A 25,857-nucleotide genomic window follows, 5' to 3' on the forward strand; every position below is an offset into this window, starting at 1 on the left:
TTTCGTGTGGGCCAACCCTCCCTGCTCAAGCAGGGCCACGCAGAACAGAGCACTCAGGCTCACGCCCAGGTGGCTTCTGAAGACCTCCAAGGAGGAGATCCCACAGCCTCCAGGTCCTTGTGCCAGGACTCCCACACCCCCACAGAAAAGAAGTGCTGCCTGATGGTCAGAGGGAACCATCTGTGTTCCAGGCTGTGCTCAGTGCATCTTCTCCTGGCAGTGGGCACCACTGAAAAGAGTAGGGCTCTGTCTTCTTTGCACCCCTCTTCAGCTTCTTATACATGTTGGTAAGGTCCTCCCTGAACCTTTTCTTCTCCAGACTGAACATTCCCAGCTCTTTTTTACTCTCCTCATAGGAGAGGTGCTCTAGGCCTTTCAGCATCTTGGTAGCTTTGCACTGGTCTTTCTACAGTTTGTCTATGTTAGCCTTGAACTGGGTGACCTAGAACTGAACACAGTATGCAGCTACAGCCTCACAAATGCTGAGCAGAGGTGGAACGAACACTTCTCTGTACATGATGGACCTAAGCTTCAGCAGGAGGAGTTTCCAAAACCACCAAGAATAAAGAATATGGTATGCCTCTCCCTCATTCTTTTTACTAACTGAATTTTATTAGATGTAATTCTACCTCTCTGTAAGAACAGAAGCCTTCATTTTCTTCATGTTTTTCCTCTTGAAGTGATCTTTGTATCTATTCCTGGACTTCTAGTGAAGCCCAAAAACGTACCTCTCAGAAGATGGAGCAAGTATATCAGGTATTGGCTCATTCTATGACAAGGTGACCCGCTTAGTGGATGAAGGTACGGCTGTTGATATGGTCTACCTGGACTTCAGTAAAGCCTTTGACACTGTCCCCCACAACATTCTCGTGGAGAAGCTGGCTGCCCACAGTTTGGACGGGCATCTGCTCTGCTGCGTGAAATGCTGGCTGGATGGCCAGGCCCAAAGAATTGCGGTCAGTGCAGTTAAATCCAGTTGGAGATTGGTCACAAGTGGTGTCCCCCAGGCCCTGGTACTGAGGTCGCTTCTATTTAGCATCTTTATGAGCAAGGGGGTTGAGTGCACTCTCAGTAAGTTTGCAGACGACACCAAGTTGGCAGGGAATGTTGATCTGCCAGAGGGGAGAAAGGCACTACAGAGGGACCTGGATGGACTGGATTGATGGGCCAAGGTTAACTGTATGAGTTTCAGTAGGGTCAAGTGTCAGGTCCTGCATTTTGGTCACAACTACCCCAAGCAACCCTACAGGCTTGGGGAGGAGTGGCTGGAAAGCTGCCTGATGGAAAGGAAAGGAACCTTGGTGGACTGATGGACAGCCAGCTGAATATGAGCCAGCAGTGTGCCCAGGTGGCCAAGAAGGCCAGTGGCATCCTGGTTTGTATCAGGAATAGTGTGGTGAGTGCGAGTAGGGAAGTAATCCTGCCCCTGTATTCAGCATTGGTGAGGCCTCACCTTGAGTATGTGTTCAGTTTTGGGCACCTCAGTACAGAAAGGACACTGAGGTGCTGGAGCAGGTCCAAAGAAGGACAATGAGGCTTGTGAAGGGCTGGAGAATATGCCCTACGAGGAGCAACTGAAGGAACTGGGGTTGTTTAGTCTGGGGAAGAGGAGGCTGAAGGGAGACCTTATTGCTCTCTTCCAATATCTGAAAGGTGTTTACAGCAAGAGCAGGGCTGGTTTCTTCTCACAGGTGACAGGACGAGGGGAAATGGCCTTAAGTTGCATCAAGGTAAGTTTAGGTTGGATATTAGGAAAAACTTCTTTGCAGAAAAGGTTGTTAAGCACTGGAATAGGCTCCCCAGAGACGTGGTTGAGTCACCATCCCTGGATGTGTTTAAAAACCATTTGAATGTGGTTCTCAAAGACATTATTAGTGGAGGGCTGTTAGTTAAGGTAATATGGTTAGGTTGTGGTTGGACTTAATGATCTTTAAGGTCTTTTTCAACCTGAGCTATTCTATGATTCTATGATTCTGGCACTATGAATTTGAGCTGTTCCTGAAGCACTGATTAAAATGGGAATGACAGCTCTTTTCTTTCTTAGCAACCGCTTTATTGCTTAATCATTTGACAAAATTTCAGGCTACTCATGCACTTTTGTCCAGGTGATGCATCAGCTGACATTACCATTTTGACTGACCAGACAGCCTTTGTCTCTGTGGAGCTGTAGGTAATTACAACTGAAGATCACAGCCTGTTCAGTGTATAATAGTGTCCCATGTATGATTTACCATTGCTTGCTGTTGTTTTTCATGGTTCCTCAATAATGCAGTACAGAAATGGGGCACAACTATAGTCTCAAATCTGCCCAAATTTGAGCATTTTTAACTCATCCTACACAGTCCACTAAACTTTAAGGATGTTACCTGTGCCCAGTGCAGTGACTTGCCCAATGACGGCAATGTGAACCCTGCTGTTTTAAATGCAATTATTTTCATAGGTAGCTTTTAAAGAGAAGTCTTACCTTGGCGTATAAAAGTTTGACTAGTATCTAGCAATATATCACAGCCTTCTACTATTGTTCTTTCTATGGCCAGATTCTTCCGGATGTTTTCTGTGTCACTCACTTCATCATGCATTACCCTGTCAGACACAATACAAAATGTACTTAAAACTCCCCAAAATATATCTTGCAATATGTTTCAAAAATATGTATGCAAAATATTTCATCTAATTTCATTTGAACTTTTGACAGTGTACGCATAAATAGATGATAATGTCCTTTACAACACAAAAGATATATACATACAGCACATGACTAGTCCAGAGCGAGTTTCTTGCTCTGCTTTGCCTTTTTTCAAACCACTGTTGCAATCATTTTTTCAGCAGTGGAACCTATTCTGTCAGAGTTGTTCTTAGACTACTCTTGAATGCATCTGACAGATGCCACCAAGATGAAAATTCTTCAAAGCTGCTAGAAGAGTACTTTTTGATGCTCACTAGCATCCACAAAACTGGAAATGTTTCTTAGTTCTTTGTGTTAGCTATAAAACACATTTTAGACTCCCTGACCTTGGTTTTATGTTCCTGGTCTGGTCTGCTTCAGTTTACGACTGAACGTACCATTCACTTCCTCATTGCTCCCTGTAACAATTACAACTTTAATGGTTCATCTCTTAACTTCCTCCTCTATCAGTATCTTTAATGATGACCTGGATGAGGGCACTGAGTGCACCCTCAGTAAGTTTGCAGACGACACAAAGTTGGCTGGAAGTGTCGATCTGCCTGGGGGTAGCGAGGCCCTACAGAGGGATCTGGACAGGCTGGAGAGCTGGGCTGGAGCCAATGGGATGAGTTTCAACAAGGCCAAACACCGGGCTTTGGTTACACTTTGGCTACAACAACCCCAGGAAACGCTACAGGCTTGAGGCAGAGTGGCTGGAAGACTGTGTAGAGGAAATGGACCTGGGGGTATTGATTGATGCTTGGCTGAACAAAAGCCAGCAGTGTGCCCGGGTGGCCAAGAAGGCCAATGGCATCCTGGCTGGCATCAGAAACGGTGTTGCCAGCAGGAACAGGGCAGTGACTGTCCCCTGTACTCAGCTCTGGTGAGGTCACACCTCCAGTACTACGTACAGTTTTGGGCCCCTCCAACCTTGGAGCGGGTTCAGAGAAGGGCAACAAAGATGGTGAGGGGTCTGGAGCTCAGGCCTTATGATGAGCAGCTGAAGGAGCTGGGATTGTTCAGTCTGGAGAAGAGGAGGCTCAGGAGAGACCTTATTGCTCTCTATAACTACCTGAAGTGAGCTTGGGGTAGGCCTCTTCTTTTGTGTAACTGGTGACAGAACTAGAGGGAATGGCTTCAATCTGCGCCAGGGGAGATTCAGGCTGGACATTAGGGAATACTACTTCTCTGAAAGAGTGGTCAGGCACTGGAAGGGGCTGCCCAGAGAGATGGTGGAGTCACTGACCCTGGAGATGTTCAAGGAATGTTTGGATTTTGTGTTGAGGGATATGGTTCAGTGACAACTATTGGTGATAGGTGGATGGTTGGACTGGATGATCTTGTAGGTCTTTTCCAACCTTGGTGTTTCTGTGGTTCTGTGATTCTCTTTGTAAGTATCCTCCTCTTACACAGAAAAGCAGTTTATTCCAAGACAGACCTTAACACAGAAACTTGCATGATGTTGCGATATTCCTGAACTGTGACTTGACTGCGCTGTCTCAAGCCTACTCTTTACTCACATCTACAATAAATAAGCCATAATGTTTTATACATATGGTCCATATCGCCTGCTTTGTGAGCAGAAGAGCATCAGTCAATTTGAGCCTCCAATTCTGAACATTCAGAGATAAATTAGTTGGATGAACTCTAACTTATGAGATGAAGCAGAGTCAGTGCTATTTCTTCTTATTATACACATATACACATAACCCTACCCACAGACACTGGCTCTGACTAAGGGGAAAGGAGGCATTACTTCTCTGCTTCAAATGGCCTCAGAATATGGCAGACCCTGCTTACACTGCAAGAAGAAAACGCAGCTAATTCTTCAGAAGTCTTTTCAAAAGAAGCCAGAGCATTAAAAGGTGGTGGACATGACATTTAGCTGACTGTATTGAAGATGCAGCAGGACAAAAAAGAAAAATTAATAAGCTCCAAACTGATAGGTAGTTTGTCCAACATAGCAACTCTGTCTTAAAGGCATTATAGATCTGAACAGTCAAAAGAATGCAATTAACAAGAGCTATAAAGCAATTACGCATTTACAGCTACATATTTTACAGGGACTTTTTTGGTAAATACTCCAGATATTCAAGGCATACATTCTTGTTCATGTAGCATGTCTTTGTTCACAACAGAAAGATCTGTTTCCTAATGATAGCAACCAAATTTCAGCCCAGGCTGACAGAAAGAAGCATCTAAGACCTGGAGTTTCTAGGAAGATATTCATTTTACAGGCTTCTATAGTGAGTACTAATTATGAAAATACATCTTTAGCTCCAGTTTATTTGGACTTCTTTATAGCATATGTGATAGTTAGTTCATTAACACATGCAAACTCAACACGGATTGAGAACTCAGTACTTCTCAAGACCCTGACTGATCTCCAGCATTGTGGAATATTGAAAATGCCCTTTAAAAAAAAAAAAAAACTGTGAAAAAAACATACATATTTCTTTATATAAAGAAAATTGCTCATAACTCAAGGGTAGGTGGTTTCTATAGCAACTTTGTTCTCCCCTACCCAAAATACAAAGTACTTGTAGATTTCTGTTAAACAGAAGACTAGAAGAGTTTAAATATTACTATTTATTTCTTTGGTTTTCTGGACTTTGGTTCGGTTTTGTTCCTTTTCTTTAAAACATTTTTTTTTAAAAAGAACAAAACCAAAGAGAGAAAATTCATTTTACATTTCAGAGTCTTTGCTTCAGAATTATTGAATAAAAGCATAGAAAGTCTCACCTTGAAAGTTCTTCTAGCTTGGATTTTGCAAATTCAAGGCTTTTTCGTTCAACATGTTCATGTGGTGTGTGAGCCAGGAGTTCATGAAGCGTTATTATGTATCTAGGAATCTTAAAACGAATTAGGAATAGAATCAGTAAATCCTTAAAGAAATAATTTTGATACAGTTTTTTGTTTGTTTTTTTTTTTAAATACGAGTGATAAAATGTAAGTGATAAATACTAAGTGATAATACATACAATCTAAACAAGACGACCAACTGTGACCAACAAAGATGACCAACTTTTTGGTCACAGAAGCTGCATATGTGTGCGTGTGTTTTCAGTCTGAAGAAACATAAATTCAATTCAATATTGTACGCAAAAAATCAGATACAGTAACAAGAATAACACTGAATTTCTTATTTTCTTGCTGTTATTCAAGTGTCAACACAGAAAATTTTCAAAACATTCTGGGAGATCCGCATACACCTTACTAAAATTGTAATAGGTTGCAAGCATCTAGATTTTTTACACGCCAGGTGGTGGCCTGTTAGCATACAGACGAAATAATTCATATTGTACTAATGGACACTGAAGAATATGCAAGATTTGAGAGTTAAAGGCCAAACAGTAGCTTAACCATCCTGATTCAAACTGTCATGACTTAAAGCACATTCATGAATGTTAAACAGAAGCAAGTGACCCTGCAGTAGTATTTATTTTTAAAGAATAAGAACTATTTAGAAAGTGGAGAGATGCTTTCTCCTATGCAGAAAACATCCTCATCACAACATTATTCATCACATATCAATAGGACCCTCTCTCTCCCCTCTAAAATCCCAAGGTATTTTTAAGTTCAATCAAAATTTTCCAAACTTTATGGTATACAGGCTAGAAGCTGAACAAATACACTGTTAGAAGTAGCAGTGGCCTTCTAATTAGGATAACAGGGCTGACTAGTTCTAACACAATGGCAGCGACCCTTTTTTTGAGGGGGGGAGAACTCCATTTGCCAGTTACTGAACAAACTGCTGGGATTCACCATTGACATGGTAAATAACCTATGTCAAACATAAATGTCACAAAACCATCACACTAGTGTTTCAAAGACTTTTGATAACAGCTGCAAATAATTAATCCATACATATCAACAGAATATAACATAAGGCTAATGAAGTTTTCAAATACTTCTGCTGTATATTTTTTATATTCTAAAGACCAGGTCACTGAAGAACAAAAGTAGGAAGAGGGTTTCAAAATATATTTCTCCTAAAATGCTTGTGATTGCTCTAACTTGCTGTACCAGTTATATTACCCCTGTTCGGACTGTTGTGTATTCCTGCAGCAGGTCAGAAGTCAGTAATTTGTTTCCCAACTTTTCCTTTTTTGTTCTTTCTGTACTAGCCCTCACCCAACATTCTCCTTGCATATACACAGGATTCTTAATAGATTTGAGTCATTGTAGTTTGAGAAAAAGATCTCTATAAGCAGTTTCTGTATAATAATGAAATACATAAAAACTAAATTAGTTTGCATGAGACTGCTTTTACTTACGCAAGAAACACCTTCTATCAATCATGATTTCAGTAACACAAAATGATTCAACAAAACGTGAAAAACAAAGAGTGAAAAAAATGTACAGAGACTACCTGAAACATGGGGTAAGTAAGGAAAGTTTCCAGCATTCGCCCCTCACATGCTGGGTTGGCTTCATATTGCTTCAAGAGTTTGTCAAAATCTCTGTTTTGCTTACAATTTGCCAGTACTTGTAGACTATACTGATGATTCCGAACAAATTCTTGATATATGTTCAGCATTGGCAGCAGAATGTCAAATAAGTCAGCTAGAAAAAGTCAAGAAATGCTTTTTTTTCCAGCTATCCATGTCTTGGAATGTATTTTTTAGAAAAAAACAAAACTATTATGTTCTATGGAAGTGAATTACTGCAATCAGTTATCTTTCCAATATATTCGGAAACATTATACTTTGTTCTTTCACCTGTCAAAATAGAGTTGTTCTGATGAGTTAATAACCAGACAATTTCACTGCAAATGCAGGGGCCTCTGTGTAAACAATGCTCATGATCAAGGCTAAAACAGAGGAATTCTCATCTGGATATCAGGCGTGTTATACTACTGCCCATGTGGTACACTCACTACACCAAACCACACGGTACTAGCTCTACAAAAGCATTTCATTCAAAAAGGACACAGTCACTAAAAAAAAAAAAAAGAAAAAAAAAACAACTCACAGCAATTTAAAAAAATAATTACAAAAATTGAGAAAGTATAACAACCTGTGGAAATACTTCAAAAAATACAATAGTAAAAAATACAGCAACTTACCTAGAATTAAGGTAGGCCAATTAGCAATCCTTGCTTTTAAACCTTGATGAAATATTTCATGAAGAAACATGATTGTTTCACTGAAAAACAAGTATTTAAAGAAACAAAAAAAAATTCAGGTCTGTTTGCCAATTTACAATTCACAAAGAAGCATTCCTTCTTGTTTACTGGTGCATTTTTCATTTCAGTAGGAAAAACAGAAGACATTATTATTATGGAAGTAAACAATTCATTTTATTACAATGTTTAGATTTTTTAGTGCAGTATCTTTACAAAATACATAGTCATTACCATGGGAAGCATATCTTAACTGCTTAATCTTTTAAATAAAATAGTTTATTAAATAGTATATTCCACATAGGTTAACGACTAAGTGTTCCAAGAATATCTCTGACAATGTATCAATAGTTTTAGAAAACCTCTAGCCAGTGGCAGTTATAGGTATTCTCACAGTACTCTTCAAGATCTGAAGCTGAGAGCTTATCTATAATGTGAACTTTGAATAGCACTGTACTTGAGCTCATGTGATCAGCAGAAGGAGCTTTAGAGGCATCCCTACGGTAAGTGAAATCATGAAGAGTTCAGTGATCATGAATAAGACGTTATGAAAGGAAAGTCTGTCTCATAACTGAAGAAACAAGTTGTTCTCTTAGAAGTTTGGGGCAGTTTTGGATGCAGTCCCAATCCTGTATCAAATTCTATACGGCTGCTGGCTTGTTTTTACATACTCGTTACAATAGCACTAGGATGCTTAATGCAGAGAACAATTCTTTTTTGCTGGATACGAAAAGACAAGCAAAAGAAAAGGAGGCTCCTTAGGCACGACAATAGAAAAAAGAAAATATGACATACTCAACCTCAGGGTCTTATCTGAATCATATGAGGCCACTAAGTACAATTTCACTCTCTTAAGAGAAAAGGAAACAAGAAAGGTGACAGAAAATTTAAGAGAGCTGCTCAATAAGGCATTATTTATGTTTTCCTTCCTCTAGCACAGCAGCTACAGAATGTAAGGAGGCAGATAGGACTAAATGGCTTCAAACAGAATCACAGACTGCAACTTACCTCTTACCCTAAGGGAATGAGGTCCAACTCAGACACATTACTTATATCACAACAAACAAACAAAAGCAAAACTTCATTACTACAAATACAGACAGAATGAACAGGAGTGGTCAGAGGAACCTCCAAAAGCAAAAATAAACATACCTATTAAGGAAAATGCTACTAACATCATCATGACTGATAGGTGGCTTCTTTGAACTTGCAGCCATTCTTAAGGGCCTCAGAAAACAGTTCACAAGAACATAAAGTTGATGCACATATTCAGATTCAGCCTCAACCATGTTAAAAACTATCTGATTCCTTTTTCTCATACTTTCTGCATGGGGAGAACAAATATAATCTTGGACAATAGTCTTCCATTTTCTTCTACATAACCAGCCTCTCATAAAGCTCTGAACCTAAAAAGGAACCAGGCAGAAAAACAGATGAGAAGAAAACTTTCATGACTATTTTTAAGTTCTTCTCTCAATAAATAACCTTCTACATGAAAAGCCTCAGTCAAAAAAATCTCTTGTCCTCTAAACTATTACTGATCTATAATTGTTCCTTAATAATTCTTTTAGGTATCTATTTTTAAAATAAGTCCTACAAGCATTTTGTAATATTCGTAATATTTCTTGCTCAAAAATTGCTTGAAAAGACAACCTGCACACAGCAAGATTTTATTACAGTCTCAAAAGTTCAACCTCTTTCTATCAGCACAGTTATCCTACACACAGGTTCTTTTAACTCCTTTTATTTCTCCTTACACATTTATCATTTTCTTACACCACCAATCATATTGTGCAATGTTTTTGTGTAAGGTATTTCAAGACAGACTTCAATATCAGCATTGACATAATTCTGAAAAAGCTGCTAAGCTCAGTTTGATTTCTTTTTTGTACAGATATCACTTGGTGTTTGTTTCCAAAGTACATACACAGTTGAACAGCAGACCTAGATGAGAAATACTACCCAGAAAAAATAGGTTTGGGGTATTCTTACAATGATTTTCTATGCTACAGAAAAACCTACTTAAGCATAATATCCACTGAAGTTATAAGTGGATTAAACATCTACTTCTAGTCACAGAAAACTTCAGTTGCCCTGACCTTGATGTGACAACCATTTGTCTTGAAAGAGAAATGGAAAAATTCACTGATAACAGTTTACACTGAATAAACAACTTTAGAAAAAAAAGAAAAAAAAAGAGGCCCAACTGTCAAAACAATGAAGATGTAGAAAGCAGTGAATCAGAATCAGAACTCTCCGTGTACGAAAAGGGACAATTCCGTCTTTGTTACAATGAAAAAGAATATTCACATAAGGGTACCAGCTCAGTATTAACCCTGACCCCGACTACCTGAAATGGTTAGTGAAATGCAGCAGAAAGAAATGCAGCAGAAAAGAAATTATGTAATCTGAGAGACTGAGCACTGTGAAAATTTGGGTGACAAATGAAGGACCACATCTTCAAGCAAGATTTCCATTTATACTGTACTAGGATTTGTGGGAGTCATTTATGGGCACAGTTCTGGAGCCATTTACATATAGCCTTAAGCAGTGTTACCAAAAGCTTTGCACGTAAATACCATACAAACTGGGACAATTCTTCATTGACGTTAAAAACACTGGCCATATTCTCCTAGAACGACCAACATCAAATCGACCAGCAGAAGAACTGAAATAATATAGCTCTCTGCATTGCCAATGTTCGTATTCCATATGCAGTGACAGAATGTAAATTATTCTCTCATTTTTTATGAACACTTTTACAAGCGAGGAATATAAACTCACTATGTGCTTGATTCTTGGCCTCTGACCTAATTTCAATCTTCACAAGCAGTTGAATGAAATGTGCAACCTTCTCCAATAAACTGAATATATACCAAGTAAAAACAAACACCTAGGTAAGAAATACACTATGGAGTAAGTACATCTTTGAAAAACAGAAATTGATATAATTTAAATAGTTTGAGTAGGGTCATGGCAAAAAATATCTTGTTAGTTGAGTGTGCCTAATTAAACAGTAACCGAAGACAAAACTAGTGGAAAACAAAACAAGACAGACTAAAATAGAAGAAAACCTCCCCCCGTTCCATTTTTCTCCTCTAAAACACAGAGTGGTGCATGTTTACCTTTTTAATTTTTTTAATATCTGGATCCTCATCTTCCTGGTTGCCTTGATAAGGTCGCATTCTTTCTTTTGTTTTATTTAGAGCTATAATCTGATAAAAACAACCAGTCATTAAATACTTTTTCAATGTAATGAAATTCTTTCTTACGAAGCTAACAGAAAAATAATTTCTTCATCTTCTAAGGCTCTTCTTAAAGTTTGATTAAGCTGCACAGAATGACAAGCGTGTATTTGGTCACAGGGACATAAATACAGTTCTCAGGAAACAAATAAGGCTCTTGATACAGATGGAAAAAGAACCAGAAGACAGCTGGTTCTCTTCTCAAAATGAAATGCGCATTTCACACCTCCTCAGATCAAAACTGCAACAAAACATCTAATACTCAGTGAAATAGAATAGTTTGGACCAAACTCACTGCTCAAAGACAGAAAATAGTATCAGTGGTATTCATATTGCAAAGTAATATGTAAAGTAATAAGTTAAAGTAATCCAATCAGTATACCAGTCCATAATACTTGTAAGAAAAAAACCTAGCCAAGGATTCATAGGAGGAATATTCCATATTGATTCACAAAGATTACAGAAATATTAAAAATTATTATAATGCACACAGAAAAATATTAGAATTTATTGATTACTTTGTCACATACTTCTGATTTAAGTCTTTCAATTTCTGTGTCTTGATCTTCAAGTTGATGTCGAAGCTGATTGGCTGCAATCTTTTCAGTCTCTACAATTTGGACAAGATGAATGTACTTCTGCATCAGTACTTCCCTTTCAATCAGAATATCTGAATAACTAGAAAGGAAAACAATTAATTCAGTAAAAACAGCAAAATGTTCTCTTTCATATCCATTTCTGGGATAGTGACTGGAATTACAAAAATGTCAAGAAATCAGAAAAAAATCCTCGTTTTGTCTAATATATAATGAAAAGCTTAATCACAAATCATCCAGAGCTACAAAATATTCAATAATCTTTTCAGATATAGGGAAATATAGAAACATACCAAATCTTCCTTGAGCAACACAACAGCACTCACTTTTTAAAAGCTTCCAATTCCCAGGTTTAGCTCAAGAATTCTCTTCAGTCAAATTCTTTAATTATTTTAAGGGCTGCTTTTTCCTTCTGTTACTTGGGGACATATGTGTACAGCATTTAGCATCTCAGCTGAAATGCTTCTCATTCTCTCTGTCTGTACGGAAGAACTCCCATCGTAATCCTCAACACCATTATTTTGCTTTGCTAATACCTACTTAAGAGTTTTATTCAAAGTTCATCCAATCTTCTTAGTAACAGGAACTGTGGTATCAGTCCCTATAACTCTTAGCTGTCAAATCATCAACTTCAGGTAAAGAAAGAATCAGACCTTCTTATGCAACATCTTAATCAGATTCTTTTTCCACGTGATTCAATCTCTCTGACAAAGACAATTTAAATGTGCAGAAAAAGCACAGTCCTATTAAGTGCCTGCTTGCTGGAAAATGATTCAGTAAAATCTACAGACACATGCAGCCTATTTACCTAGGTCTCAAGGAGATTGTTCTTCTCAGAGTCAAATAATTAGCCACTCATCCTGACTGACTAGTGTGGTTGACACACTGGAGGGAATGGATGCCATCCAGAGCAATCCTGACAGATTTGAGAGATGGGCTCTGTGTGATGCTCATGAAATTCAACTAAGCCAAGTTCAAGGCTCTGCACATAGGTCAAAGCAATTTCAACCACAAGTTCCAGCTGGGCAGTGAGCAGACTGGGAGCAGCACTGAGAAGAAGGATTTAGTACTGGTGGATGAAGAACTGAGCATGAGCTGGCTATGTGTGCTTGCAGCACAGATATCCAAGTGGACCAAGTGTATTCTGGCTTGCATCAAAAGAAGGGAAAAAGAGGTGATCCTCCACCTCACTTTCATGAGACACAACCTAGTATTCAGCTTTGGGACCCCCAAAACAAGAAGGACGTGAACCTGTTAGAGCAGGTTCAGAGGAGTGCCAGAAGCATGACCAGAGGGCTGAAGCACCTCTCTTATGAAAAAAGGTTTAAAGAGTTGGGGTTGCTCAGCCTGGAAAAAAGAAAGCTCTGGGGAGACCTCATTGCAACCTACAGTATCTAAAGGGGCCTGCAAGAAAGCTGAGGAGTGACTCTGCAGGTGATCAAGCCTGGGCTGAATGAGTGCAGTGTGAGGTGTCCTTGTGTGTGGCAGGGGGTTGGAGCTACATGATCTGCAAGCTCCTTTCCTTCTCAACATATTCTACAGATCCATGATTTGTAAGACAAAGACCAAATTGCAAAAACACGGGGGAACTAAGGTCCAAACCTTTGGCAAAGGATCTTTATTATTTTATGATCTATAATCACTGAAAACGCTGACTATCACATCTTTCCTACTGTCATGGTAGTACAGGATTTGATGGAAGAAATTTTTGGATTGCATGTGCTTTCCTTCTGAACTTTTTTCTACTTGCTACAGCATATATTTTATTTTACTTTTGCTATTAAATGCTGCTTTAAAATGTAACAATGTGCATCCTCTCTAGTTAATATTTTTTTTCCCCTATATATTTATGGCTAATTCAGTCAGCATAACCTCAGTTACACATTGCAGGGGCAAACTATTTAGTACAGCTATTAAATTCACTGGTTAACCTGGAAAGGAAACTTAGATTTAAAACAGTTAGCTATCATAAAGCTTAAGTTATTCCTCCTTGAATGGATTATGAGAAGGATAAAAAGGGAATTCAATTCCATTGCATTTATTTTTATATTTTAACTACTGCAAACGTAAAAAGTAAATGGCCAGAAAAGGACACTGAACGTCTCTTCTGAAAGATAAAATATAATCCCTGAAAAAATGTATAATGGAGGAGTACACACATCTTCTGTGGAATAAACAGTAATAAAGTATGAGATTTAGCGCTTTACAGATGTTAATTATCTTTTTGGCTTACAAGAATTCAACTTTTCCAGAAAACCCAGTTCTCAATCTCCTTGCACTTTAAGAGGCATGATAAGAAGTGTCTGAGTTAGAAACACAGATAGCACCTGCACATTTACAACCATTAAGAGGTGTTACAGTGATAAAAGCAAATGTAACTGAAAACGTAGTTCCTACTGTTTGCAGCATCAAGTAATTCACATTTAATATGAAAAGCAGCCTCTTCTACCCAGAACGAGACCCAAACAGGTGACAAGCCCTTTTTTTGGATCAATCCTTTTCAAAATTGTCTTTCTTTCTTTCACTAACAAAATGTTTCCAATATAGAACTTGACAGATTTGGATTTGCTTTTATTTAAGGCCAGAGAAAACATCAAGATGTAGCATCTTGAAGGGTGAACACTTCCTGCAGTCTTAACATAAAATTCAAGAGTAATTGTACATGCAATATTTTTTGTCTTTTTGCTATTTTTATTTTCTTCCTTTAGGGGAAGAAATTTCATCCAGATTTTTCAAGTTCTTAAAATGCATTAAGATATACTTCTGCAGTCTCACTTCGTAAGGCCATAAAAACTTTGCAGCAAAAGATTGATTTTTTTTAAATTTTTTTGAGATGCATATAGACTACTTTGCTGAGCTAGTGGTTTGATGGCATAAAAAGTCAGTCTCAGGATAGAAACCAAATACTTCATTCACTGCCATAATTGGTAGTACAAAGAGAAGTTAGTCAGAACAGCCTATGCAATTACAGTAACTTCAAATGGGCTAGCCATTTCCCTTCTCAAATCTGCACTTGCTCTGGGAAATGAAAATTACAGGATTTTGGAATAAACTTTACTTAATTCCAACAATACTTTTATCTGCATTTCTCATCCATCTCTACACTTAAGAGTTAGGTGTAACTCTTAAATTGCTATTCTGTGTATCGGGCATAATCTCTGGAGCCTTCAAAAACACAGCATGGTTTCACTAGCAGATCAGCAGACTTTTAATTAATTAAATACAAAATCCGTTAATAAAGAAAATGATGCCAAAGTCTTCAACTGTCAAAAAAAGATGAAAAAATCATAAAGCAACATGTGAACAGTCTGGATCTAGTTCTCTTGTTCAGGTACTGCTTCAAAGAAAAAAAAAACCAACTGTTGTGAACCATAGTTTTCTGCAGAGTGGTATCTATAGAGAGAAGTAATTCTGTAAGGTTTGAACAGTAAGTAGCAAGAAAACAGAGCTACTTGAGAGGTGTCTCATTATTAGGAACTCCCTTTTCTCATAGCAGATAAAGGCTTCAGTACACTAACTATACAAAAACTACATAAGCAGCCAAAAGCACTAAGGTTCTGGCAGTGAACCTCGCCAGAAATACTTATGGTCCTATCAAATCACCCTAAAGATCTGAAGTGCAGAATGCAACCCCATCAACTCTTTGTGAAAAGCAGGCAAGATGGCTTTGGAGGTGTGACATAAATAAATTGCATGTACATCTGCCCTTACGAATTATTTTCAAGCAGCCTTGGTCTCCTCATCAAAGGAGAAAAAGCTTCCAGACAAGGTGTGGAGTTTACTGTCATATTAGCAGCCACATTATGGATGGAAAAGGTTACAACAGAACCTACGTAATCCATTGCTATGACTGCAATCAATGTGGCTTGTGAGACAGCCTGTACATAAGTACTGTTGACCTTTAATGAACTTCTGATGATACAAGATTTCAAAGACAATCAATGGCTTCCAGAGTTTATAGAGCTGTGGCTTACTGGAAGATAGATAAGTAAAATGGGCTTTCAGATACACACTGACAAATGTTTAGAAAGACCATAAAAATAGTGTCTGTTGATTTCCAGTCATGCAACTGGGAAATGGCACTTGGACTATGAATGACTACAGTAGTCAGGATGGAGAGGGCAGCACAGCAGGACTGCGTGACATATCCAGAAACGTGGTTAATCTGCATCCCAAATGGCTCATTATTTTTAGTACAAGACCATTCAAATTGGGAAATGAAAATAAAAACTGGAACATAAACTCTTAAAAAGGTAGACCCAACAGCCACTGAAAGCTTTGTGCGCCCAAGCCATGGATTTGGGGAATGGCTTTCTTTTGGACAATGGGTATGCTGGTGATACCACACTCTCATGGGACAGTGAGACAATCCTGAAAACACATTTCATTGATCAATGCAGTACCCATGAAATTTCAAAACACAGGGCCCGCTACAACTCATACTAAAATGCAAGCTGTTTCAACTGTCCTAGCACTCCTTTATTCAGGAAATCTGACTAAAGGAATTAATCTGTAATGAACTCAAATAGAGAGGTACATTATCTCATTATGCAAAAACAGGTCAGAATTCAACAGCAGCTATGAAGAACAGACCAAATACAAAGGGAACATACACACCCCTGAGCTGGGGATTCTCTGAGCTCCTGGGAATTTGCAGCTAATATGTCTTGGAGAAGGGGACACTGGTGAAAATGCAGATATTTACTTAGAAAACAACTACCACACCAATCACCTAGACAGCCATAATAACAATAAATAATGACTGCCTCTGGAGTTTTGTGTCTACCTAATGTGCTGTGTGCTAATGTGGAAATGACAGAAAAGGGAAACACAATAGGAACCTATCTGCCAAAATGAACAAGTCCCCTTAATGGGCTAAAAAAGTAGTTTGCAACAGCACTAAGATACCTGCTCCAGGAACACAGCCCTCCTGGGGGAGAAGACAGACTTCTATGTGCAAGGAGCATAGGTGATGCCATCCTCTCTGGTTCAGTGTCTAAGAGTAGGAATGTTAGGGTGTGTGATAATTACCTAATTTTAACAAATGCAAATAACCTAAGCAGATAAATGAGCCCCTTGGCCTGGCTACTCCCACAGCTATCGCAGGAGACCAATCAGCCCATAAAAGGTCATTTGCCACAGGAATGGCCAAAAGCACAGGCAGGGAACACCAGTCTCATAGTCAGTAATATTGTCTGGCTGTGCCCTACCCCAATCAGCACAGTATGCTCTATCTTGTCAGTAAACTCAGTTTCTAACTCTGCCTGAGTGAGAAGACTCTGTACACGTGTTCATGGAGCTCTAAGTGCCAGCAGCTAAGGCAACAGACAATGTGACCCTGTGTGTCTGCAGTTTCAGGAGAGCAGGAGTGTGCGCATACGGTGCGGGTGTGCACGTTCAGGGTGCGATCGCTACTGAGTGTCAAGCCCCGCTCTCCAGTGGGTCAGATTAGCTCCTTGGAAGCTAGGTATTGATTAGTCTGCAAGACTGGAATCATCAGAGAGATGCTGAGATGGCCTCTGGAGGTCACAGAAGACATAGTTCAGTTACTAGGAAGACCATAAGGTTGGGTGATTGACTGATAAATGTATCTGCATGCATGACTTCTGAAAATGAGCTTCCCACAAGCTAGTTAACAGCTACGCTGAGTGTGTAAGGTCAGATACAGGAAACCCTCACCTCTGAGTGAGGGGGACTGAAAGCTGGCAGCTGGAGAGGGACTGAGGGGCTTTGGGTCATGCTTCCAATTGCTAGCAATGGAGGACCAAGGATCCAGGGCCAGTTCCTGAACAGACAGGTTCCTGTGTGCCAACAAGACTGAGCAGTAAGTCTTTTCTTTGAGGATTGTGGATTGGAGGGCATATCATACGGTTTAAACAGCAATTTAGCTGGAAGAAACACTCCACTCTTTTGCCCCACATAGCTTTTCCAACCAAGTGCGTCCCATTCCTTTGTGTGGTAAACACGGGTGTATTGTGTGGATGTCTAGTAAACAGACTCAGAGAACTGAGATAGATTAAAACTATGCTGGCAAAAAAATATGAAAAACGTAATTGTTTTTAGTGCAAATCGGTTTCCCAATTAAGTTCACGCTTGTGGCAGCATGAGGGAAGGGCTGGCAAAGGTTGGGAAAGAACTGCTATCTTATGAAAATGACAGCTTCCAGCAGCAGTGTAGACTTGTACAGGTATAAAGCATATGTGAAACTGCAGCCTGGGATACTTAACTCAAGACTTTCAAATAAGCTAGACTAGAAATTTGATGAGTACTTCATACAATAAAAAAAGAAAAAAAGAAAAGAAACGTAACAGGATTTCAGGCAAAGTGAATAAATAAATAAATAAATAAATAAAATTTAAAAAAGAAATAGTAAAGAAGGTTTAAAAAAAAAAAATCAGTCTCAGTTTATTGACAGAGAAATATATTTTCAAAAGGGGCCAAGTTCTGGAACAAAAACCCAGGACAGAAATCCCAGAATCAGTCACAGACAGAGGAGCCAGTGGTTGCCAAGAATAAATCCCCCAGTCCAGAAATGTAACTCCAAAAAGCGAAACCCTTCTCTGTCACTCTGAATATTACTGAGAAGTCAAAACACTGAGAATTAAAACAAAATGAAAAGAGATGAAAAATGGGTATGAACATGGAGCTCACAGTGAATTGAGTCCCAGTAGAATACAATGAATTGCATATGCCATTGTCAGATCATAAGCCATCCATTCTCAGATGAGGAGGAGGTACTGTGGAGGGGAGCATAAGCACTGCAGCATCTAGCTGCAGCACACAACAGCATGCCAGCTCTCAAAGACTGTACAGTACTCCCCAAATGATAAGCAGCAACATCCTACCATAGCAAAATCTTCCAAGAAACAAGGGACATGTTTATCCCTTCACAACAGAAAATGTTTGAATTAATTTGCATCCAGACAAAATACCTAGTTCTCAAAAAGGGCTGTAGTGTGTACTGGGATGGAAAGGCTTATTTTTTCAACTGCAAATTAGACAAAAAATGGAAGAGACTCTGACGACTGCCAATGTGCATTCTGCAAAAAAGTCAGGGAAAGCAGTCAAAAAAATCACATTTTGTATGCATCAATCAAAAAAACCCAAGAAATTAAAAAAAAAAAAAAAAAAAAAAAAACACAAAAAAACCCCAAAAACTAACCACAATGAAACAAAAAAGGAAAAGCAACTCACTCCTGTTTTGTCTCATCTAAAACAGGGATTATCACAGCTACTGATTACAAAGGGACCCTCCAGAAAGTAAATGAATATTTCTAACATATTCACACAAAACAAGATATTCCAGGCCTTAAATTTAAAGGAAGAAGAGATGTTCTCATTATCTCTTCAATTTTTTTTTTACCTAAGATATCTAAGATACTGAAAGAAGTATTTTCGAAACGCAACACAAACTGTCATTTAGCAAGTCAAAACAAAACTGTGAGAGAAGGGTCAGAAATGTCTTATGCTAGTCACAGACAAGCAGTAACACTCAAGCAGTTGCTACGGCTTGTCCCCATATGTCAAAAATACAGACAAATTCAAACAAAAAGTCTACATTGGTGACACAGGGAAAAAAATAATCCCTGAGACAACATTGTTTTATTTAAGATGGCAAGAAAAATGTTAGGTAATAGCCTAAAACTATTACCTTTCACTTTATCTTTGGTAAAAGACCCAATGCTGAAATAACTAGGTGTGTAACCACAAGTCTTTTTTGCTAGGCACAACATAAGGCAAATAAAAGAAATTTGCACTCAAGCAGGATAGCATTAGAATAACAATGCAAAAAGAGTACCGCCTTATGCTGTGTGTTGAGCAGCTAAATTTCAACACAGTCTTTGTCACTTATTGGTATTCTGTCAAAATAAGAAGAATATAAGAACACAAAAAGCAGTGTTCAGGTCCTCGGAAGGGCCTTGCCAAGAAATATCAAACCAATGCAGAAAAGCACATTCAAAATCCCTCACATGACACAGGGCCCTGAGAATACCCCTCATAGTCCATGTCCATAGTTTCAAGTCATAATAGCTGTCATTTCAGACAATACGTGCAAGTAACAAGACTAGCTTAAGACCAGCTTTGTCCAAAAAAGGTTGCCTATGTTTTCATTTGTGTGTTATTTAAGGTTGGTTTAATATTTTGCTAACTGCTGCCCTGGAAATTCATGTGGGATGTGTTTCTGAACTGAGCCTTCCAATAAGAAATTTTAACTCAGTGTTGTGAAGCCCTTCTTGCATATGTGCTTTTTAACCAGGCAATAAGCTAGAAGAAAATTCTCAGAATAGGGAACACACCGTAGGATCCTGCTTACCCTGAATGCCCTTACCAGAAAGCAAAAAATTCAGTCTCCTTTCTTCACTTGTTTTTTATCATAAATCACAGCAGAAATTGACCTAAAATCAATAACAAGTTGAACAGTTCTCCTTAATAACACAGGTGGCATGGAAAGAAACTCCAAAACCTGACAGCTTCTCAGCTCCTGGACTGTGTTGCCACTAGCAGTGCTACTGCGCAAAATTTGGCTCATCTAGTACCACAACCCAGCAGGTGCTCCAAGAAGGAGCAAAGCCTGTTCAGTTAGGCAGCAATACTAAGAAAATGATAAAGATTCCAACAGTAGATGTCTAGAGGACATAAGGGCTAGAGCTTCAGGGACTAATTTCAGACTAATTTCTAAATTAAATGCTGCTATCTGGTGTTTTTCATTTTCTTTTTCATAAAGCACAATCACTTTCATTTACATGGCTTAAGTTGTAAGTAATTCAGAAACTGTCTCCTTCCTCAAAGTGCTACCATGATAGAGTAGATTAGTTGAGGTAAGTGTATAAGAGAAGAGGCTGGAGAAAGTGCATTTCAACAGATAATTGCCTCAGCAACCCATTTCTCAAACCTTCAGTTGGCTAATTTTCAATTATACCGTAAACCTTGAATGCTATCCTATCAGACCTTTTCTCAGGGAAATAGTTGCATGGTTGGGACTAATAACATGCCCCCTTTCAAAAGATACTGTTCAGAACTTCAATTTAAAGATTTATTTTTTCATTATGCTTTATCATAATGATGGTTTGGTCTCCTTTTTTATACATTTACTCCCGAGTAAGAGCTTTTGAAGAAACATTTGTTTCTTCATTTGCAGATCACTTATTTCTTCATGCATACTCACTTCACTTCTAACAGAGACTTATCCTAGAAGCTGTTTCTAATAAAAGGGTATCCTGTAGCAAATTTCATCTAGAATACAATCACTTGCAAACAATAAAATATGGCTTTGTAAGCATGAACTGAAGAAAGCATTCATTTTTAAAACGTATCTGTAAATTGCAAGTAATACACATCTAACACACTGTAAAATGTATTTGTACTTTAGAAGGTGAATTTAGATTTTCAAATTATTATCAGTATAGATAGAGGTGAAGGTTAATGATCAAGTCTCATACCTAGCCTGGTGAATAGCTTCCACCCATTCATCTCCATCACCTTCATCCTCACAACGGAGCTCCAGTGGCTTCTGCCCTTCATGGCCAAATAGAACAGTAAAGTAATACTGCAAATTAAAATGAGAAAAAAAAAATATTTAGGAACGCTTAACTAAAAGAGCTACATAAGGAATCTGTCTTTTAAAACTCAGCCCAAACCGTTTCCAGCCCATGATTATATGTTTTATGCTATTAGTCATGAAATACAGATTGAAGTTGAAACTGTAACATATTCCCCCATGAATCAAGGTAATAGCTTTCATGATACTTACAGTAAGTTATCATTCGTAAGATCTCACATACAAAATAACAGAATGTAACTCCTTTAGAAGCTTCTACAGTCGCATACAATACTGCAACTGTAGGAGAGTACCTGTAGTTCTTTTTTCCTTGCATTTTTTTCAGCTAACACTGTCCTTGTATGCCATCATAGGATCCTAGATCTGGTGATGCCATCTCTTCATCACAAGACTGTGCACTCGGTGTAGATAATTTCTTCATTACTCCAGAAGAACAAGAAAAGTGTCCCTTCCTATTTTTCACACTCCAAAAACATTTTTCCTTTTTTTCAAGTAGCCTCAGCCGTAATTATCATTACAGCACATTTTGTTTCATAAGAAAATACTCCTCACAGAAGAAGTGTCGTATTTTTTGACGGCCTTCTCATGTGAAGGATTTTGCCCATGGTATGTTCTGTGGAATGCACAATTTCAGGGAATTTTTTTCCTCCTTTCAGAATTTAGTAATAACACTAGTAATATCCATAGCTAGCAGAACCTGAGAACATCATCACCTATTTCAAAACTCATTTCACAAGAGTACTTGCATTCTGGTAGCAAACAGCATTCCTGCGATTTAGATGAAAATAAGTGAGAAAACATTCTAATTAAGCACACACCTATAACTTCAGTAGGTTCCTTGATTGCGGCCATAATGTAGTGAGCTGTTTCACAGACCGACCTACCTGCGTTGGGTCTGACCCCACACAAAGCCATCCAGCTGTTAGGCTGTGTGATTCAGAAGGTCTCGCAGAAAAGCATCTCCACATCAGATCATTCAGTTGTTTTTATCATCTAAAATTTCTCAGTTCCTCTTTCACCATCATCCCCATTAATAGGAAACTGACTGTAACCACATGGTAGCAGTTATTTTCCAAGTTCTAACAGTAAATTCCAAACTCACACCAGTTAGCAAGTGAGGTATGTAACTTACTTTCTCCCACCACTCTATCAGCAGTAACTTGAAGTGATATCAACAAACATTCTGCTTTCCTTGTCAAACCCACAGCTCCGCTGAAAATACCTCTCTGAGCCAAGCACAATGCCGGAGATCCAGCAAATACGAACCAATTCAGAATTAACAGCTAGTTCCAGGGCAGGAACAAGCACGAAAAGAAACAGAGGGATGAAATTTTACCTACAGAGAAGTGGCTGCAGATATTTATAGTCAACACTTATAATTAATTTTGTCCATATAAAATGAGAGAGGGTTTCATCCATTCAATGAGCCCTTATGAAACATCTGGCAGCCTGCTGTGCAAGCACGGAGCATCCATGGCATGCACAGAGCCCAGAATGAATTGTATTCACTACTGGCACTATGGCTGTGTGCACACCTGTGCTTTTATCTAGGTTTGTGCCTGGGGGCCTCACATTTACAAAACCCAGCTGTTTAGGTGCTTCTGACTACAATTCTATGTTTAACTTCATTTTAGGTAATGTGAGTAATAAAATGGCATTCCACAAAGAGAAATCTATTTCCCCATGAACTGTATTATTTACTAAAAATTGTTAAATGTATACAACATGCTTTTCATACAGAAGATCACAAGTACCACAGGATTAGCAGCAGGCAATCGAAATAAGCAAGGCAAGGCAAAATAAGCAGAAGCACTTACATTTAATAGGCTACATAAAGAAAGTCTGGGCCCAGATCAGCCAGGTTTCTGAAAGAAAACTACCCTCATTTACAGTCAAGAACCAATAAATCATTCAAAGCACAATCCCACTAAACTGATTTTCCTAACAATGCATATTCTTTAAATCTGAATGCCTTGCAACTAGATAAAATGATGACATTTGTAAGATTTTCCACATCAATAACTTTCATGATAAAGCAGTGCAGTATAATATGTCCTACAAGATGGAAAAAAGTGCAGCACAATTACATACAAGTGTGCTTTGTTTATGGACTGGAATAGTCTTTCTCTTAAAGTATATTTAAAGATAAATCACACCAATCAGTGCTGTATTTTATGTAACAAGTTATTTGTGATTCACAAAGCTGCTAACTGACATATGAAATGAGAAGAGATACAAGTATAGACAAGCACGGGACTTAATCCCACTGTGTTCAAGTTAAAGGAAAAAACGTCACTGCAGTCCTCCCTATCCCTTATCCCTTTAGAAGTCATCTAATTCAGACCTCATCTGAGCAAGATCTGCAGTGATCTCATTTCACAGAATTTAGGCTTAGAGGTATGCAGTTATTATGGTGACAGGCACGATCTAAATGCTTTTCATTAGACCAGGAAAATGCACAAATTCAAACTTAAGAGGGCTAGTGCCAAAGGACTGGACTCAATGAAAGCAAAAACTAAATTATAAAAGGCATCTGTTTCCATAAGCTGCTTTTAAAAAAATCATCACTTACCTGCTCCATCACACATGGGTGTGTGGAGTACTGCACTCCAACATGAGCGTCAATTATCACTTGACTTAGCCTGAAGTCAACTCTACAGTAAGTAAAGTGCGAAGCATAACATACTCCCAAAGAGTATCTCTACATCATGCTTGAATTCTAACTCCTCTCAAACGTTTCTCAAGCAGCAAATATCTTACTGCAAGAAAATGATGGCATCCTTGATGTTTTACTGTATTTTCAGCACTTTTCTGCATACATCCAGTAGTTCTCTGACGTGATGACAGTAAATATGCACTACAGGACACATTAACACTGACTACCAGTATCATCATTTATGAGGGGAATGAGGAAAAGTTGTTACTAATTGCATAAATTTGAAGGCCCTGTCTCGACTGACTGTGAAGGAAAGAAAAACAGGAACAAGATGCATAAAGAATGTTACTGTGCCAGCTTGTACCTACCACTAATCAAAGTTCCTTACTGTGGTGAGAATGGAAGATTATGCAGTGAGATGATCAGTGCCTCTGCTTCAGAGAAGTGACCAGAACAAGAATAAGATGAAAAGTACTTCACCAGAACATTTATTGTCACTCGTTATTATGCTGAAATCTCCACTGACAGCGTAATAACTTGTCCCAGACAATAGCTGTACTCAAAATAAGACAGCAAAAGATTTAATGTTCCTCTTCCTATGAGGAAACACAAGCTTTACTCAGGGTGGGAGAAGAGGGAAATCAAAGACCAACAGAAAACATGCCCTGTATAAACACCACTTTCGCAGCACACTAGGTCAATTCTCCATCAATACAAACACCCTTAAGACTAAATTTCTCAGCAACGGCATGCTGTTTCCATTGTGACTGACATGAGCATTTGCTGTTTATGAAGTGAGAGTCACACAAACACAGACACATTACTCCCAACAAACAAGGACAGTCCCACAGCTCACTCTTCTCTCCATCTCACATGGAATCTGCAAAGGACATCTCCGCTTTGTCACCTGGCAGCTCATCACCACACTTACCTGTTTACTCCTTTCCATCCCCTACTATCACAGCAATCTGAAAAGTCTTTTCTGTCAGTAAATTACTGCTGATACTCAGAAAGGAAGCAACAATTCCAAGTTACTGGAAGATGAGAGGACCAAGAAGAACTTATCTTCACACAGATGTGCCGCTACACAGCACAGACTGAAAAGCTACTCCCACAGATGATAACACTGCTTGATATCTCCTTCTACAAGCTCCTGTGTCCAGTTCCTTGAAGATTTTGGTCAGCTTTGATGCCTGGATAGAAAAATTCATACTGGGTAGAGGATGCATGTGCTTTTGGTACTTATCCTTCCATCAGCATCGTACAAAAAACATTCAAATTATGTTTGTACCAACTCCAAGGTGACTACCAAATCTTTTAATATTGTGGGCTTGTAAATGATGGCAGTATGGCAATACTTGCCTATGCACTGCTTCTCCCTGAACTTTCCTTATTAAACAAAACTGTTCTCTCCATAAGATACTATTTTTAGAACTGGACTGTGGAATGACCTAATGCTATTTCCCAACTGGCCGATGACTTACTGTGCAGTTCTGTTCACATCATTCAAGCCCGAACCTTGATAAGAATCTAAAAAGAAAATTCCAGCCAACATATTGAAGAGAATGGTAATTATAAATGCAAAACTGGTGGGAAATATTAGTCTGTGCATGAAGATTACCACCAAAAATTAGGAGCCTCAACAAAAACCTGGTTTCAAGGAAGCTATTTTCTTTCAAATCAGAAGAAAGCAAATGCTTGTGCTGTGTTTATCCCTGTCTCAAAATTTGCTGTGCCACTAACACTGGCAAGGGATCTGTAGCTTGTTGTTACATTAGCATGAAAATGAACTAACAACAAAAAGATTAAAGTTACTATAATTTTTTAGAAGTTTCCAGGGATATCTACAAAGCCAATGCACATCATTTTTCTATCACATCAACTACTAAAAGCTATAATGAGAACAGAATTAGTGAATAATGTAATTAATATGATGTACTTGGGAAAATCTAGTATCACAGATATAAAATGATCACCTCTATGCCATCAGAATTCTTTGTTGGGGCCAAGA

The 25,857-nt window shown here is 38.5% G+C and overlaps 1 protein-coding gene across 3 annotated transcripts in view; it reads right to left on the reverse strand.

The window, feature by feature from the left end:
• Positions 1 to 25,857, reverse strand: part of RASGRF2 (Ras protein specific guanine nucleotide releasing factor 2) — a 119,238-nt gene that overhangs the window by 64,894 nt on the left and 28,487 nt on the right. For all 3 annotated transcript variants that reach the window (XM_048931027.1, XM_048931026.1, XM_048931025.1), the window contains exons 2-9: positions 21,072 to 21,178; positions 11,566 to 11,713; positions 10,916 to 11,005; positions 8,943 to 9,196; positions 7,734 to 7,813; positions 7,038 to 7,231; positions 5,408 to 5,517; positions 2,465 to 2,583 (exon numbers count right to left, since the gene is read on the reverse strand). In XM_048931027.1, coding sequence (XP_048786984.1) covers positions 2,465 to 2,583; positions 5,408 to 5,517; positions 7,038 to 7,231; positions 7,734 to 7,813; positions 8,943 to 9,196; positions 10,916 to 11,005; positions 11,566 to 11,713; positions 21,072 to 21,178 — 1,102 coding nt within the window. The remainder of the gene's footprint in view (positions 1 to 2,464; positions 2,584 to 5,407; positions 5,518 to 7,037; positions 7,232 to 7,733; positions 7,814 to 8,942; positions 9,197 to 10,915; positions 11,006 to 11,565; positions 11,714 to 21,071; positions 21,179 to 25,857) is intronic.

Source organism: Lagopus muta, chromosome Z (assembly GCF_023343835.1).
Source record: "Lagopus muta isolate bLagMut1 chromosome Z, bLagMut1 primary, whole genome shotgun sequence".
Taxonomy (NCBI): domain Eukaryota; kingdom Metazoa; phylum Chordata; class Aves; order Galliformes; family Phasianidae; genus Lagopus; species Lagopus muta.